Genomic DNA, 15885 nt, shown 5'->3' on the forward strand with positions numbered 1-15885 from the left:
GCCCAGGCAGGTATGACCCTGACCTTGAGCAGTATCCTACCTTCACCAAGAATGATGCCACAATACAGAGATAAGATGATCAGCTTTAACAATTGGCTTAAACTCTGGTGTCATTCAAAGGGGATCCAATGTCTGTCTGCCTGGGATGACATGCTGGACAAGCCACGCTGCTTCGCAAGGGACGGCTTGCACTTGTCACCCCTGGGATTCCGGATTTTGGCAAAGGCTCTTGCCACCCCCATAGTGCCGTTTTTAGGCAAGGCTCAAATTCTAAACCTACCACCCTAGAACAAAACAAAGAAAAAAAACTAAGGGTAATGCTGCTCAATGCCAGAAGTCTCAACCTCAAGATGCACGCACTCGAGGCCCTTCTCAGTATGGAGAACATCGATGTCTGTGCTGTGACAGAAACCTGGTTCAAGGCTCCTGAGAGCACCCCAGCACTATCAGGTTTTACCTCATATGATGCGTTCCGGCTCCAAAACCCAGACAATACCAAGAAAGGAGGAGGGGTATCCATATTCATCAAGGACACCCACACCTCAAGATTGGTGGCATCGCACGATGCATCGGAAACCATCCAGGTGCAATTAACCATAGGCAAGACTGCTCTGCAAATTGTAGCATGTTACAGGCCACCCTCGCAAACTCAGGAACCTCATATGGCCTTTCTGAAAACACTGGCGGGGATAAATGTATCTCTGAACACCATCATACTAGGTGACTTCAACTACCCTAATATAGACTGGGAACACTACTCAAGCCCAAACACTCTAGCCCAAAAGTTTCTGGAATTCATAAACTCAAATGCCATGGAACAACTAGTCACCATGCCCACAAGAGGAGAGAACATACTTGATCTCATCATCACGAACATGGGAGCACAATGTTCAACGCCAGAAGTATACCCCTCACTGGTGAGATCTGATCACAAACTAATCTCGCTGGAGGTCCTCATCCCCCCACCGAAATGAAAAGACCACAGTAAAGAACTTCTCGAAGCCGACTTCACACTTCTAAAGACTAGTGTGGTCTCCTTTAAGGCCCCTGAGCGTGGTTAACATTACTCAAACCGCTGAATCACTTACAAATGCCTTCTACCAGCACCTGCAGGGCTGCATGGATCAGGCAATCCCAAGCAAAACAAAGACTCTTTGTACCAAAGGCAAGCGTCTAGTCTGGTGGACCCCAGCCATAAACAAACTCTACAACAAAAGGAGAAAGCTACTACAAGATAGAGCAAAATCCTTAAAAGGTAAGACACCGCTGATCACTATAAGTAAAAAGCTAAGAGCTCTAATAAAATCATCCAAATCTAATTTTGAGAAAAAAATAGCTAAGGACTCTAAAGACAACCATAAGGCATTCTTTAGCTATGTCAGAAACCTAGGAGGAAACTCCCAGATATGCTCAGAATTAGTTCAAAATGATGTGAAGATTACTGATCCTACAGACATTGCCAACATACTGTCTGACAGGTTCAGTGCAAACTTCTCCCCACCCTCCCCGCCTAAAGAAGAGATATCTATACCAAATGATTGTAGCCCCCCAAATATCTCTAACGCTCAGGTGAGAACTGCTCTCTCCAAGGCAAAGAACACAGCATCCATGGGACCTGATGGTGTCCCCGGCTGTGTGCTCCATGAACTCAACGAGGAATTAAACCCACAGTTAGGACAGCTGTTTAATCTTAGTCTCACCTCCGGATACGTACCCAGGGAGTGGCGCACAGCGACTGTGGTCCCACTCCACAAAGGCGGTGCCTCCACCGACCCTGGAAATTACCGTCCCATTAGCTTGACAAGCCTGATCTGCAAAGCCATGGAAAGGATCATAATGGATCTCATAAATAAAGACATAGGGAATTTGCAGACTTTGGATCCAACCCAGTTTGGCTTTGTCAAAGGCAGATCATGCCTTTTAAACTAGGTTGACATTTTCGAAACAGTCACCAAGGCCATTGATGAGGGAAAGGCAGTCCATACAGCCTACCTAGACCTGGCGAAGGCTTTCGATACAATACCCCACTCGGGTATCATTGAAAAACTCATCAACTTAAATGTAAACCCATACATTACAAGATGGGTTGCAAACTGGCTGAGTGACAGAACCCACAGGGTCAGAGTTGCTGGCGCCATGTCAGACTCTAAGCCTGTCACAAGTGGTGTCCCACAGGGCTCAGTCCTGGGCCCACTCTTGTTTGGCATCTACTTTTCTGAAGTACAAGCAAACACAGGAGGGTTATGGCTGACAAAGTTTGCAGATGACTGCAAACTGGGCCGTGGTTGAGAACACATCCGACACAGATATCCTTCAGAAGGGTCTCACAGAAATGGATAACTGGTGCCAGAGCCATGGTCTCAAGTTAAATGCCAAGAAATGCATAGTCATACCCTTTGGGAAAAATAAGGTTACACCTAGCTACCATATAGGTGGCAATCCCCTGAACACAGAAGAAGTTATTAGGGACCTGGGAACCCAGGTTGACAGTAGCCTTTCATTCGACACTCATATTGCTAAAATAGTTAGGAAGACCTTCTACATTGCCCACCTTATCATGAAGGGATTCACATCTAGATCAAGGGAAGTCATAGTCTCCCTATACTCATCACTCATCAGACCAATGATCGAGTACAATGCCCCATTCAGAATGTATCTGACCTGACACTTGCAGCAGCTGGAGAGGCCACAAAAGTTCCTCACCAAAAGGATAAAGGGTCTCAAAAATCTGTCTTATGCTGCCCGACTGAAAGAACTCCAGTTATATTCAGTTGCGTGCAGCTTGCTCAGAGGTGACCTATGCCTGACATACAAGGCCATGTCAAACCCAGATTTGATGAATATGCTTCATCTCAAAAAATCTAGATCCCTCAGAGCCACAAGGGCGGGTGACTTAAACCTCGACACGGTTATTAATAGGATGTGCTGGAGGGATAGATTCATCACCCAAAGACTCCCTATGCTGTGGAACAAAATCCCGGTTTATGTGAGACAGAGCACCTCGCTGGCCTTGTTCAAGAGGAATCTTGACCAATGGATGGGAGATCGCAGATACACCCCAGGGGTTACCTCAGTGTCACTGCTCGACAGAGGCACAGCTAAATAATGGGCATAGTTTCTCCAAACTAAGGGGTGGCGTAAGCCACAAAACTATGGGTTAGGCTTATAAATGCCCTCGGGCAGATAGCCTAGTATGAACCTATGAACCTATGAACCTATGAACCAGACGTATGTAGTGTACACCAGACCTATGTTACGTACACCAGACATATGTAGTATACACCAGACGTATGTAGTATACACCAGACTTATGTAGTGTACACCAGACCTATGTTGTGTACACCAGATGTATGTAGTGTACACCAGATGTATGTAGTATACACCAGGCATATGTAGTATACACCAGACTTATGTAGTGTACACCAAACATGTGTAGTATACACCAGACATGTGTAGTGTACACCAGACCTATGTTGTGTACACCAGACGTATGTTGTGTACACCAGACCTGTGTAATATACACCAGACTTATGTAGTGTACACCAAACATGTGTAGTATACACCAGATATGTGTAGTGTACACCAGACCTATGTTGTGTACACCAGACATATGTTCTGTACACCAGATGTATGTAGTGTACACCAGACCTATGTAGTGTACACCAGACTTATCAGTGTCTATCAGATTTGCATGGTGTGTACCAGATTTATATACTGCGTTCCAGACTTACACCTTGTTGCACCAGACTTCCATGGTTACACAGTGTGTACCAGATGTATGCAGTATGTGACAGATTTATACAGTAGGTACCAGATTATATGCCATGTAACAGAGTTAAACATTGTGTAACACACACATATATAGTATGTACCAGATTTACATAGGATCATAGGAGATTACTAGGCTATTGACCCACAGGTCATTTCAAGCCTAGCCATTTCATCTAAATGTAATACCATAGAAATGTTAGTAATACCCAAAATTGCATTGAGTTATGACTGCCCATGTCCAGGAGGGTTGTGGGTGCTATTCCCACTAAGAATGTATGGTGCTCCATCCACTCGTCCAGGTTCCTTTTGAACAGTGTTATAGAGGTGCTCTGTTTCACATGAATATGTAGCCTATTCCAAACATGCGGCAGTCACTGGGAGATAAATCTGTCCCTCCAGCATGAATTACACAGTAGATACCACATGTCATGCTATGAAACTAATTTACACAGTGTCTACTAGATGTTTTCAGTATGTACCAGATTTACACTGTGTGTACCAGAATTATACAGTGTGTACTAGACTCATACAGTGTGTACTGGGTTTAAACAGGAGGCAACAGATTATATGCTATGTACCAGAGGTACATAGTTTGTACTAGATGCATACAGTATGTACCAGATTTACACAGTGTGTAGAAGAATTATGCAGTGCATACTAGACTCATACAGTGTGTACTAGACTTACACTGTGTATCAGAATTATGTATGTAACAGAATTACACAATGTACACTAGATCTTTACTGTGTGTACCCAATTTACACAAGTAGGTACCAGATTAGATGGTATTTACAGAGTTACAGTGTGTACTGGACATATGCAGTATCTACCAGACTTACACAGTGTGTACTACACATATAGAGTATGTACCAGACTTACACAGTGTGTACTACACATATAGAGTATGTACCAGACTTATACAGTGTGTACTACACATATAGAGTATGTACCAGACTTACACAGTGTGTACTACACATATAGAGTATGTACCAGACTTACACAGTGTGTACTACACATATAGAGTATGTACCAGACTTACACAGTGTGTACTACACATATAGAGTATGTACCAGACTTGCACAGTGTGTACTACACATATACAGTATGTACCAGACTTACACAGTGTGTACTACACATATACAGTATGTACCAGACTTACACAGTGTGTACTACACATATACAGTATGTACCAGACTTACACGGTATGTACTAGATGCATACAGTATGTACCAGACTTACACAGTGTGTACTACACATATACAGTATGTACTAGACTTACATGGTGTGTACTAGATGCATACAGTATGTAACAGACTTGCACAGTGTGTACTACACATATACAGTATGTACCAGACTTACACAGTGTGTACTACACATATACAGTATGTACTAGACTTACATGGTGTGTACTAGATGCATACAGTATGTAACAGACTTGCACAGTGTGTACTAGACGGGTTCACTTTATAATTTCGAAATACTGAAATACCGAATTTCAGTATTTCTAAATCATAAAGTCAAAAACTGAAAATAGCGAAAGTGCATAATCGCGAATTCGAATATCTCAAATTCGCGGTTATGGCTTACGGTACGTGATGTGCGGTGTTGGGAGTGTATCGTGTATGGATGTAGGTGCAATTGAAGGTAAGTGAGTGTTTTGTAAGGGTTGTGTGTGGGAGTTTGAGTGTGTCTGAATGTGTGGATGTATGTATATGTCTGATGCTTGTGTGTGTGCGAGGGACTATGAAATGTGTGGGTGTGTGTTTCCTTTTTGTGTCTGTGCAATCTCAGAGTTAGTATATATAAGTAGGGGGGGGGGTGCAGGGGGGGGCTCCCCCCCCTGCTTACATGTAGTGTAGGTTTGTTTGTTTGTGTTTTTGCATTTGTGTGTGTTTTGTTTGTTGTAGTGTGGGTTGGAGGATGTATGTGTTGTGTGGTCTATGGTTTGTATGTGTTCATGACTCTGTGTTTCGCGATTGTGTGCTGTCGGGATTATGGACATTCGACTTTATGATTTTGAAATACTGAAATTTTGTATTTCAGTATTTCGAAATTATAAAGTGAATCTGTACTAGACACATACAGTATGTACTGGAATTACACAGTGTGTACCAGAATTATACAGTGTATACTAGACTCATACAGTGTATCCCAGATTATATGTTATGAAAAGGGTTACACAGTGTGTACTAGATGTATGTAGTATGTACCAGATTTACACACTGTGCACTACACTTATACTGTATGTATCAGAATGATATACTATGTAACAGAGTTACACAGTGTGTACCAGAATTCTATACTATGTGACAGATGTAGAGTGCACCATCCTTGCATGTTGTGTACCAGATTTACACATACTTACACAATCTGCAGCAGTTTTTTGAATTCTACTCTGTATGTTTTAAATTACAGTGTCACTCTGTTTTCTCTGTTAAGGTAGAAGTGTTGACTACTACTTCTAGGTGACAGTTCCTTACATTTTATCAAATATAATGTATCTTTACAGATCTAATGCATGTGTGTTATATTTAAATAATTCTTACAGCAGGATAAAATAACTGTTGATATTTTTATTAGTTTTTGATCTGCATACTGCACACTCTAGGATATTACTGCTTTACCAAATGGCACATAGCAGTTAAGTCTTTAAATGCTCTATCGCCCAGTCCTGGGTTCAAGCTGTATGAAATTTGTATGTTCTCCACATCTGTGTTTTTTTTTCTCGGTAGTTTGGTTGTCTTGAAAACAAAGATTGTTGTTTACTGGTTACTTTAAATCATCCATATATATTGCATTTACCCTTGTGGCCCTGTTTGTGGCAGAAACGACTCAAAGACAGGCCAGTCCAATCAGTACCTGTAAGTACGCAGGAGGTAAGTGGACTCATAATAGGGGCCCTTTTTCAGCCGTGACCTGTTACAATAATCAAACATTACTCATATTAACAAGGCAAAGTCTAGCAAGCTAAACATCAGGTGGTGAAAAGGACACAGTGAACTTGCTATACCTTGTCTTGATTTATAATTTGCAGAATCTTTATTGTATTTATATAAACTGATACTTTGTATACCAAATTGTGTTATAATAATATTATCTCCAAAGTACAGCTGTACCCGGATCATGGCTGAAATTGGTCAATAGACCAGCTCATGTGCCCAATTATCAAACTGCAAAATAAAATAAGATAAAATAAAAGACGGTGTAAATAAAAGCATAAAGGAAGACATGAATGCCTTGTAACTGTACATCAATAGCAACCTGGTATTATAAAACAAGAGTATAAAAAGTACACTGATATATTTAACCATGCAACACAAAGGAAAACAGGAGGATGAGAACACTGGGGAGGATACAGACAAAAGGGATACCTATGAAAATGGATGGCATGAGCAGAACGAGGCTGGCAATTCCGGAAGTATGAATAGGAAAAGGGGCAGACAGTTTGGGGCAATCAACAAGTTCAGTGGAGAAAAAGCTGCAGTTATAAAGAAAAACATTAGAGAGTAAGTCTTACAAGATGCCAGTGAGGCAGGCTAGAGTGAGGGAAATTAGGTTACCCACAAAGCATGTTTCAGTAGGGGACTTTACTTAGCTGACGTCACTCTCTCTCTCTCTCTCTCTCTAAAGAAACAGTAGTAGGAAGGCTGGAGATGCTGTGACTGAAGTACTTCCAGGAAGAAGGGGTATAAATGAGAAGGCCCTACAACTAATACTCAGTAGCTGGGGACAATAAGAGTATTCAAACGTGGGGTATTTGAGTGGAGGGATGGTAGGGGGCAGTGAGGGAGGAGCTATAAAAGGAGCACTGACTTACATTCAGAAATCTTGTATCATAATGAAGAGAGAATGAAACACTTCTATGAGTAATGGATAGACAACTGACATCAGTCTGGACTTGAGATACTTTTCTATGGTTAGCCCTGGTTTTGGTTTCATCTGATGATATTTATTTGTGTTTGGCATGTGAAGAAAGGAGAGTAGAGAGTGGTACGAACAGAAAAGAGTGGCAGAGAAGAAAGAGAGAGAAGAGAGAGAAAAGAAGAAGAGAAGAAAGAAAGAGAGGCGAGAGAAGAAAGAGTGGCAGAGAAGAAAGAGAAGCGAGAGAAGAAAGAGAGGCAGAGAAGAAAGAGAGGCGAGAGAAGAAAGAGAGGCAGAGAAGAAAGAGAAGCGAGAGAAGAAAGAGAGGCAGAGAAGAAAGAGAGGCGAGAGAAGAAAGAGAGGCAGAGAAGAAAGAGAGGCAGAGAAGAAAGAGAAGCAAGAGAAGAAAGAGAGGCAGAGAAGAAAGAAAAGCGAGAGAAGAAAGAGGCAGAGAAGAAGAAGAGCATATGGAGTTGTGGTCCGTGTTTGGTTTCTGGCTGGTGGTAGACAGTGGTTCTGTGAAGTTATCTTCTGACTGTTATGGTCAGCATTCTGCTTTTGGTATGTGGTGGTTAAAATGTCGTGAAGCAAGCCATTAACCGATGGATATCAGGGACGAGGGAATTACCTGTTTGCCAATGGATCAGTTCTAACACCTTCTGTCTACCTGCTAAAGGTTGATTTGTACATGGGAAGGGACTTTTATTTCTGCTGCCATGGACTTAAATATTTACAAGAAAGAAGTTATAAAGAACTGAGTTTGTTAGAATTCACAATTTTAGCAAAATGTGTGGCTTTTAATGCCAGGAATGTATGCATACTGTTGCAAAGGTTGTTTATTTAATATTGCAATGCTACTTTTGTGAAAAAGATTTTATTATCAGCTCAGCAAAATTTATTTTGAAGCAAAACTAATATATTTTACAACTGTCTATTACTTGGATTAAAATTATTTCACAAAGTTTAAGTGTTCTTTTTTGTATGTAAAATGCATAGAATTTTTACACATCATAACCTTGAACTTGACAAGATGGCTATGCTCCTGCTTGAATCATGAAGTGAAAAATCTTCTTTAAGAAATTTTGAAGACTGGACTTCCTGGAATCCGTCTGAATGCCAGGCTACGTTTTCAGACAGGTAGAATGGCTCCTTTTCTAATGCCAAGGAGGATGCCAAGGAGGGCTTTTCTAGTGAGAAGGTAGTTTACCTGACAGCAGTCTTTGAGCATAGCAGGTTGTCACTATAGTTATTACAACCTTTGTGTGTACCCAGTAATAGGTGAAAGTATTTGAAGGTGTTAGCAGATAATGTGGTGATACCGGACATCGTGGTTTTAAGGGTGGGGTTAGGGGCTACTATCTTCCATTGTGGGTGAGTAATGGTGGTTCCAGCTCCTCTTCCAAATAATATTGCCTTAATTTAATTGAAGTTTAACTGCAAATGTTTAACTTTCATCCAAAATCAAAAGATGGAGAGGCTATTCTGGAGTTTGATTTTTATGGCTTCTGGTTTGGAGATGACTTTGTGAAAACTATATCATCTGTGTAGCAAGTCATTTCTTTCTCAATCTGTAACAGCTAGTCCATTAGGGAATAAAGCAAGGATCCCAAAATAGAAGCCAGTGTGACTTTTCCTAATTTAAAAGGTCTGGGAAGAACCCCTTGTAAGCAAGCCTTTGCTGAGAGATTTACCATTTAACTGTTGAGCTATCTGATGTGACCCAAACTTCAGGCTTTAGCTTCATTTAGAAGGAGGACTGTGAGTTAGGCTCTGGTAGTAAGACCACTTTTGTCCACATTAGAATGGACTGATAAAGGAAAGGATGGCTGTTGAGGTGTTATGGGCCTTTCTGAGACATTTGCAGGAAGTGTGAAAATGATTATGCACAGTGAAACACTGAGTGGCAACCACTTTTTCTAGCAGTTGCTAAATGTAGAAAAATTAGGAAATATGACAATAAGACACAGGTTAGCTAAGGTGTCTCCAGATAATGTGTAGTTAATAAATAAATAAAATTAAATTCTAATACTGTTACTGAATGCAGACATATACACTCCACCCGCCCCCTCACACATAAACTCCCTCTCCCGTGCACACTTATATGCACATGTGTCTGCATTCTGTTATTTAAAGCCCCTTTGATTATGACTCAGCCCCTCTGATTAGGGGTCTTTTCTGCATTCTTACCACATTGTGGCCATAGGCCGCAGCAGCTGCGTCTCCCTGTAATACAGCACCGAGGTCGGGAACAGTTTTCGCTTCACTGTTGGGAGTCTTGTCTGTGTTCAGCTTTTGTGTCTGAGGTTGCTCGGTGGTTGTTGGAGGAATTACTTTTGTTTCCTTTTTTAGTTCTGTGACATTCTCAGCATTAACTCCTTCAATTATATCACGTACCGAAATGTGGACTTCTTTTTGCTGTAATGAGCAAAACAGGCATTTCATTAGAGTTCTGACAACATTTCTTTGTCCAGTTTCACAAATCTTGGTCATCAAATTAAATATATCAACAGTCACCCTGCTTCTGCATGTGTAATCACCCCCTCTCAATAGCTACAAAAGCTTTGTGATAATTTTATTATAACAAACTGAAAAGTGAACCTCAACTACACCCATCTGAAAATTACATTATCTGCACCATACTCACATGAAAACGATGACATTCATAGCAAACTGAACTAAATGTAATCTTCACATATCTAAGCACTGCAGAATCATCCAATCCCATCTGCATACTGTAGGATTACCCTATTACCCTGCACATAAACATCATAACATTTGCTCCACACCTGCATGAAGAGTGAGATGTTGCCCAGTAGCTCTGAAAATCTCACAAACCACCCACTACATATCTGAACATTGTAAAAATAATTCCAGACAAAATTAAACACTAACTCACTCCATACAAACTGCAACACCCCCATACCCAAGTGAACAATGTAATATCACCCATTCCAACATAAACACTACCAAATTAAAATCACACACACATATTGGCATACTTCTATACTTTCCTAAAAGCTGCAAAATGCAACATTTGTGCCACAGCAATACAAATACAGTTATATCACTTCAGCTAAAAATACAACTAGAACACAATAATATCAAAAATACAACTCGCAACCCATAGAACACAACAATATCAACCTCATATCCACAGGAGTATAATATATACACATAAAGTAGAGTTTCAAGCAAATATACTCTGGGGTGATTACCAGACATATATAGAACAAATAAATCTGCACATGTACTCAGTATAGTATAAAAATGCTAACCAGAAGACTGCGGTACCTGCACTATAAAGTTTAATCACCTCAGGCCACAGCAGCATGTTCCTCAAACTTCCTATTATATTATGTCACATCTGCCTGGCTGCAACATCTATCCATCTATCCTTCCATCAGTCCATCCATCTGTCCATCCATCCATTGAAAACATGGAGATAGACGAACACCCACTTACAGCCTACTAAAATACTGTAGTACTGATGTATACTCAGCTTAATACTGCAGTATACGCACAGAACTGCCAGAGTACAATAACATATCTGGTGAACAGAATACATTCACCCACATATGTCTGAACAATGCAGTATTCATCCATGCCCATCAAACAATGCCGCATTCATGTAAACATAGCCACATTCAAGTAAACAATGCTGCATTCATGTAAACAATGCAGCAGTCATGTAAACAATGCCACATTCATGTAAATAATACTGCATTCAGCTACACATACCTGAATAATGCAGCATTCACGCATAGCCATAAGCAGAGCAACATTCATACATACCTCTCTGAATAATGCAGTATTTATCCATATCCAAGTAAACAATGAAACATTCACCTGTATCTATCTTAAAAACTCAGCATTCACATTTACCTGCCTGAGCAACACAGCATTCTCCCAAATGAAAAAATGTAATATTCGCTCACATTCACCTGAATAAAGTGAGTTACACCCATATCTACCTAATCATGACAATATTCACCCATAACAACCTAAACAATGCAGTAAATGCCTTTAACCACCTAAACTATTACCCGTACCTACCTGAGCAATGTAACATTCATTCACATCCATCTAAACAATACAGTATTCACCCTTACTGACATGAAAAATGGAGCCATTACCCCCTCCCACCTAAACAATAAGGAATTCACTCATACCTGTTTGAACAATGCAACATTCATCCAAAAACAAGAGCCAGCAGTGTTCTGAATAAATCCAAGGTGACTAACAACTGTCATTGCAATAAGCATAGCACAAACTTTATCTAAGAAACAGTGATTGAAATTCTACAAGCGCATGAATCCATGACATCACCTATGATCATGAAGAAAAGTGTGCTCTCAAAAGCCCAAAATACCACTTCAATGAGATGAGACAACATACCTGAATATCTAATAAACGGTGTCAAACATATTCTCATGGAACCCATGGAAATTATTTAACTTAATCTTAACCAGACAGGTATGTCCTCGAAGTACAGAGAACTGCTGTCTTGATGTCCTTTCATAATGAGGGCTCCACGAAAGACCCCCCCCCCCCCGGAACAATAGCGTGATTAGTCTAATCTGCAAGGCTATGGATCACAGAACATCTGACTCCATAAACTACAATAATATCCACCTAAACCCTCAGCAGTTTGTTTTTATCAAAGGGCAATCATTTCTACTTAGCTTATTAAGTGTCTGTGAAAGGGTCTCAAAGGCTGTGGATAAATAAGTACCTATCCAGGCATGTCTAAGGGTCAGCTCCCGGTGTTTTCTCCTGTCTACCTGATGAATTTGAGCATCGTGGGGCAATGCAGCAATTGCCTCGTACACAGACAACCCTCTCCTCCTACCACCCAACACTACAACCTATGAGAGATGCACTTATATAGCCAAACTGCAAGCAAAGCTCTCTTCATCCAAGACTGGATTAGACAGTCAAGAGGATAAGGTAAACACTTGCACCACACCACACTCATCACATAGTCCCTCAAAACCTGCACCACCAAAACACACACAAAGAAACATGAAACACATACCTACATTCGCGGAGGCTCTCAATAAAAATCTGCTCAAGCAACAGAGACCTTCAAAGCAGAAATGCAAGCAATCTCCACCCCCCAACAAAAGACAAATGACACAGCCCACAAACTCAGTGTGCCACTCAACCACAGCCCATAAGGCATAACAACGTACCCAACACTCTAGTCATAGGTTTCTCTATAGTCAGGCACACTGATGTTCCACTCACCAGGCTAAACAAGGAGAAAGTTACTGTCAGCTGCCTGTCAGGTGCCAGGGTCCACCACATAATGTACACACTCAGGTCACTCCACAACAAGTACAAATATGACTCTGTCATTGTCCATGTTGGTGTGAATGACCTGAGGCGATCCCTGGACTACATGAAAAGAGACATGGAGGAGCTCTCCGATCTTGTAGCCCAGGCCGGTATTGACCCTAGCCCTGAGTAGCATCCTTCCATCATCCACAATGATACCACAGTACAAGGAAAAACTGATTGACTTCAACAATTGGCTAAGCTTCTGGTGTCATTTTAAGGGGATCCAGTATCTGTCTGCCTGGGATGACATGATGGATGGACCACGATGCTTTGCCAGAGATGACCTGCACCTGTCACCCTTGGGATTCCGGATACTGGCTAAGGCTCTTGCCACCCCTATAGTGCCTTTTTTAGGCAAGGTTCAAATGACAAATTCACCACCATAACAGGTACAAGCAAGCAAAATCTGAGGGTAATGCTGCTCAATGCTAGAAGTCTAAACCTCAAAATGCATTCACTCGAGGCGCTCCTTAAAATGGAGAACATCGACATCTGTGCAGTGACAAAGACCTGCGTCAAGGCTCTAGAGAGCACCCCTCATTACCAGGCTATAATTCATACCACACCTTTCGGCCACCTAACCTAGGCCAAAACATTAAAGGTGGAGGCGTGTCCATAATCATTAAGGATATCCACACCTCCAGGCTTCTTGCTCAGCATAATGCATCCGAGATTATCCAAGTGCAACTAACTCTGGGCAAGACCACAATCCAAATTGTAACTTGCCACAGATCCCCCACCATGCCCCAGGATTCCCACTCCTCATTTCTTGATACACTGGAAAATATTAGGGTACAACTCAATACCCTAATAATGGGCGATTTAAACTACCCCACCATTAACTGGGAAAAATACTCATGTACCAACTCTTTTGCTCAACGTTTTCTGGAATTCATAAATTCCAACTCCTTGGATCATCTTATCCACACCCCCACCAGAAGCAGCAATATTCTAGACCTGGTCATTACCAACATGGGCGACCGGTGTTCCACACCAGAGGTCAATTCCTCGTTGGTCAGATCCGACCACAAGCTAATCACCATAGACATCCACATTCCACCCCCACCCCCCATTAGGGAAACCACCATAAAAAATTTCTCCAAAGCCAACTTCATGCTTCTTAAGACAGAAGTGGCAAACTTCACGACACCCATGCAGATGGACAATAGAAGTACGACTGCTGAATCCTACACAAATACACTTTATAATGAACGACTATAATGAATGGTGTGAATGACCTGAGACATACCTCCCTGGACTACATGAAAAGAGACATGGAAGAGCTCTCTGATCATGTAGCCCAGGCGGGTATGACCCTGACCTTGAGTAGCATCCTGCCCTCACCAAGAATGATACCGCAGTATTAAAAAAAATGATCAGTTTAAACAATTGGCTAAGCTTCTGGTGTCATTCAAAGGGGATCCAGTGTCTGTCAGCCTGGGATTACATGCTCGACAAGCCTCGTTGCTTCACAAGAGACAGTTTGCACCTGTCACCCCTAGGCTTTCGAATACTGGCCAAGGCTCTTGCTGCCCCCATAGTGCCTTTTTGAGGCAAGGCTTAAAAGTTAAACCTACCTCCGTAAACAGCACAAATAAAAAAATAAGGGTTATGCTACTCAACGCCAGGAGGTTAAATCTCAAAATGCATGTGCTCAAAGCACTCCTCAGTATGGAGAACGTCAACATATGTGCAGTAACTGAAACCTGGTTCAAGGCTCCACAGAGCACCCCAGCACTACTGGGCTACAACTTATACCACACATTTCGGCCACAGAACATAGACCGAAACACAAAAGGAAAGGGTGTATCCATATTCATCAAGGATACCTACACCACCAGGTTAGTGGCGCAGCATGATACCTCTGAGATCATCCATGTGCAACTAACATCGGGCAAATCTGCATTGCAAATTGTGACCTGCTACAGATCACCCTCCATGACCCAGGACCACCACTCCACCTTTCTGGAGACACTGGAAAACATGAAGGTCCTACCAAACACCCTGATATTGGGCAATTTCAATTACCCTACTGTTAACTGGGAAAATTACTCAATTACAAACTCACAGGTCCAGCGCTTCCTGGAATTTATCAACTCAAATGTCCTGGATCAGCTGGCAAACTCCCCTACCAGAGGTGAAAACATATTGGACCTGGTCATTACCAACATGGGCGACAGGTGTTCCACACCGGTGGTCAACCAGTCACTGGTTAGATCAGAAAATAAACTAATCACTATGGATGTCCACACCACACCACCACCCCCAAACAAGGAAACCACAATGAAAACCTTTTCTATAGCAAACTTCACATTACTTAAGACAGAGGTGGTAAGTTTCACAGCCCCAACATTAAAGGATAACAGTGTCCAAGATGCAGGAACCTTTACAAATGCACTCTATGAACACCTACAAGGATGCATGGATCGTGCCATCCCTAGCAAAACCAAGACTCACTTCCCTAAGAGAAGGAAACCAGTTTGATGGACCCCTGCCATAAACAGGCTATACAATAGAAGGAGGAAACTAGTTCAGAAAAAAAGCAAATCCCAAGAAGGAAAGACATCCCTGATCAGTATCAGTAAGAAACTAACATCCCTCATAAAATCATCCAAGGCTAACATCGAAAGAAAAATAGCCAAGGATTCAAAAGATAACCACAAAGCCTTCTTTAGTTATGTCAAGAATTTAAGTAGCAACTCGCAGATATGCTCTGAGCTAGTGCAAAATAGCACAAAATATACTGAACCTACTGATATTGCCAACATCCTGGCAGATAGATTCAGTGCAAACTTCACCCCCCCTCTCACCCCCAAAAGGGTGCACAACAATACCAGAAAAGTGCAGTGTCCTGGAAATCACAGACACACAGGTGAAAACAGCCCTTTCAAAAGCCAAAAGCACAGCGTCACT

General features: G+C 41.7%; 1 protein-coding gene across 1 annotated transcript in view; it reads right to left on the bottom strand.

The window, feature by feature from the left end:
• OLFML2B (olfactomedin like 2B) overlaps positions 1 to 15885 on the bottom strand; it is a 455925-nt gene that overhangs the window by 110322 nt on the left and 329718 nt on the right. Inside the window, exon 4 of the mRNA XM_044085181.1 lies at positions 9820 to 10047. Coding sequence (XP_043941116.1) covers positions 9820 to 10047 — 228 coding nt within the window. The remainder of the gene's footprint in view (positions 1 to 9819; positions 10048 to 15885) is intronic.

This window comes from Protopterus annectens, chromosome 10.part0 (genome assembly GCF_019279795.1).
Source record: "Protopterus annectens isolate FY-2018-M chromosome 10.part0, PAN1.0, whole genome shotgun sequence".
Lineage (NCBI taxonomy): Eukaryota > Metazoa > Chordata > Ceratodontiformes > Protopteridae > Protopterus > Protopterus annectens.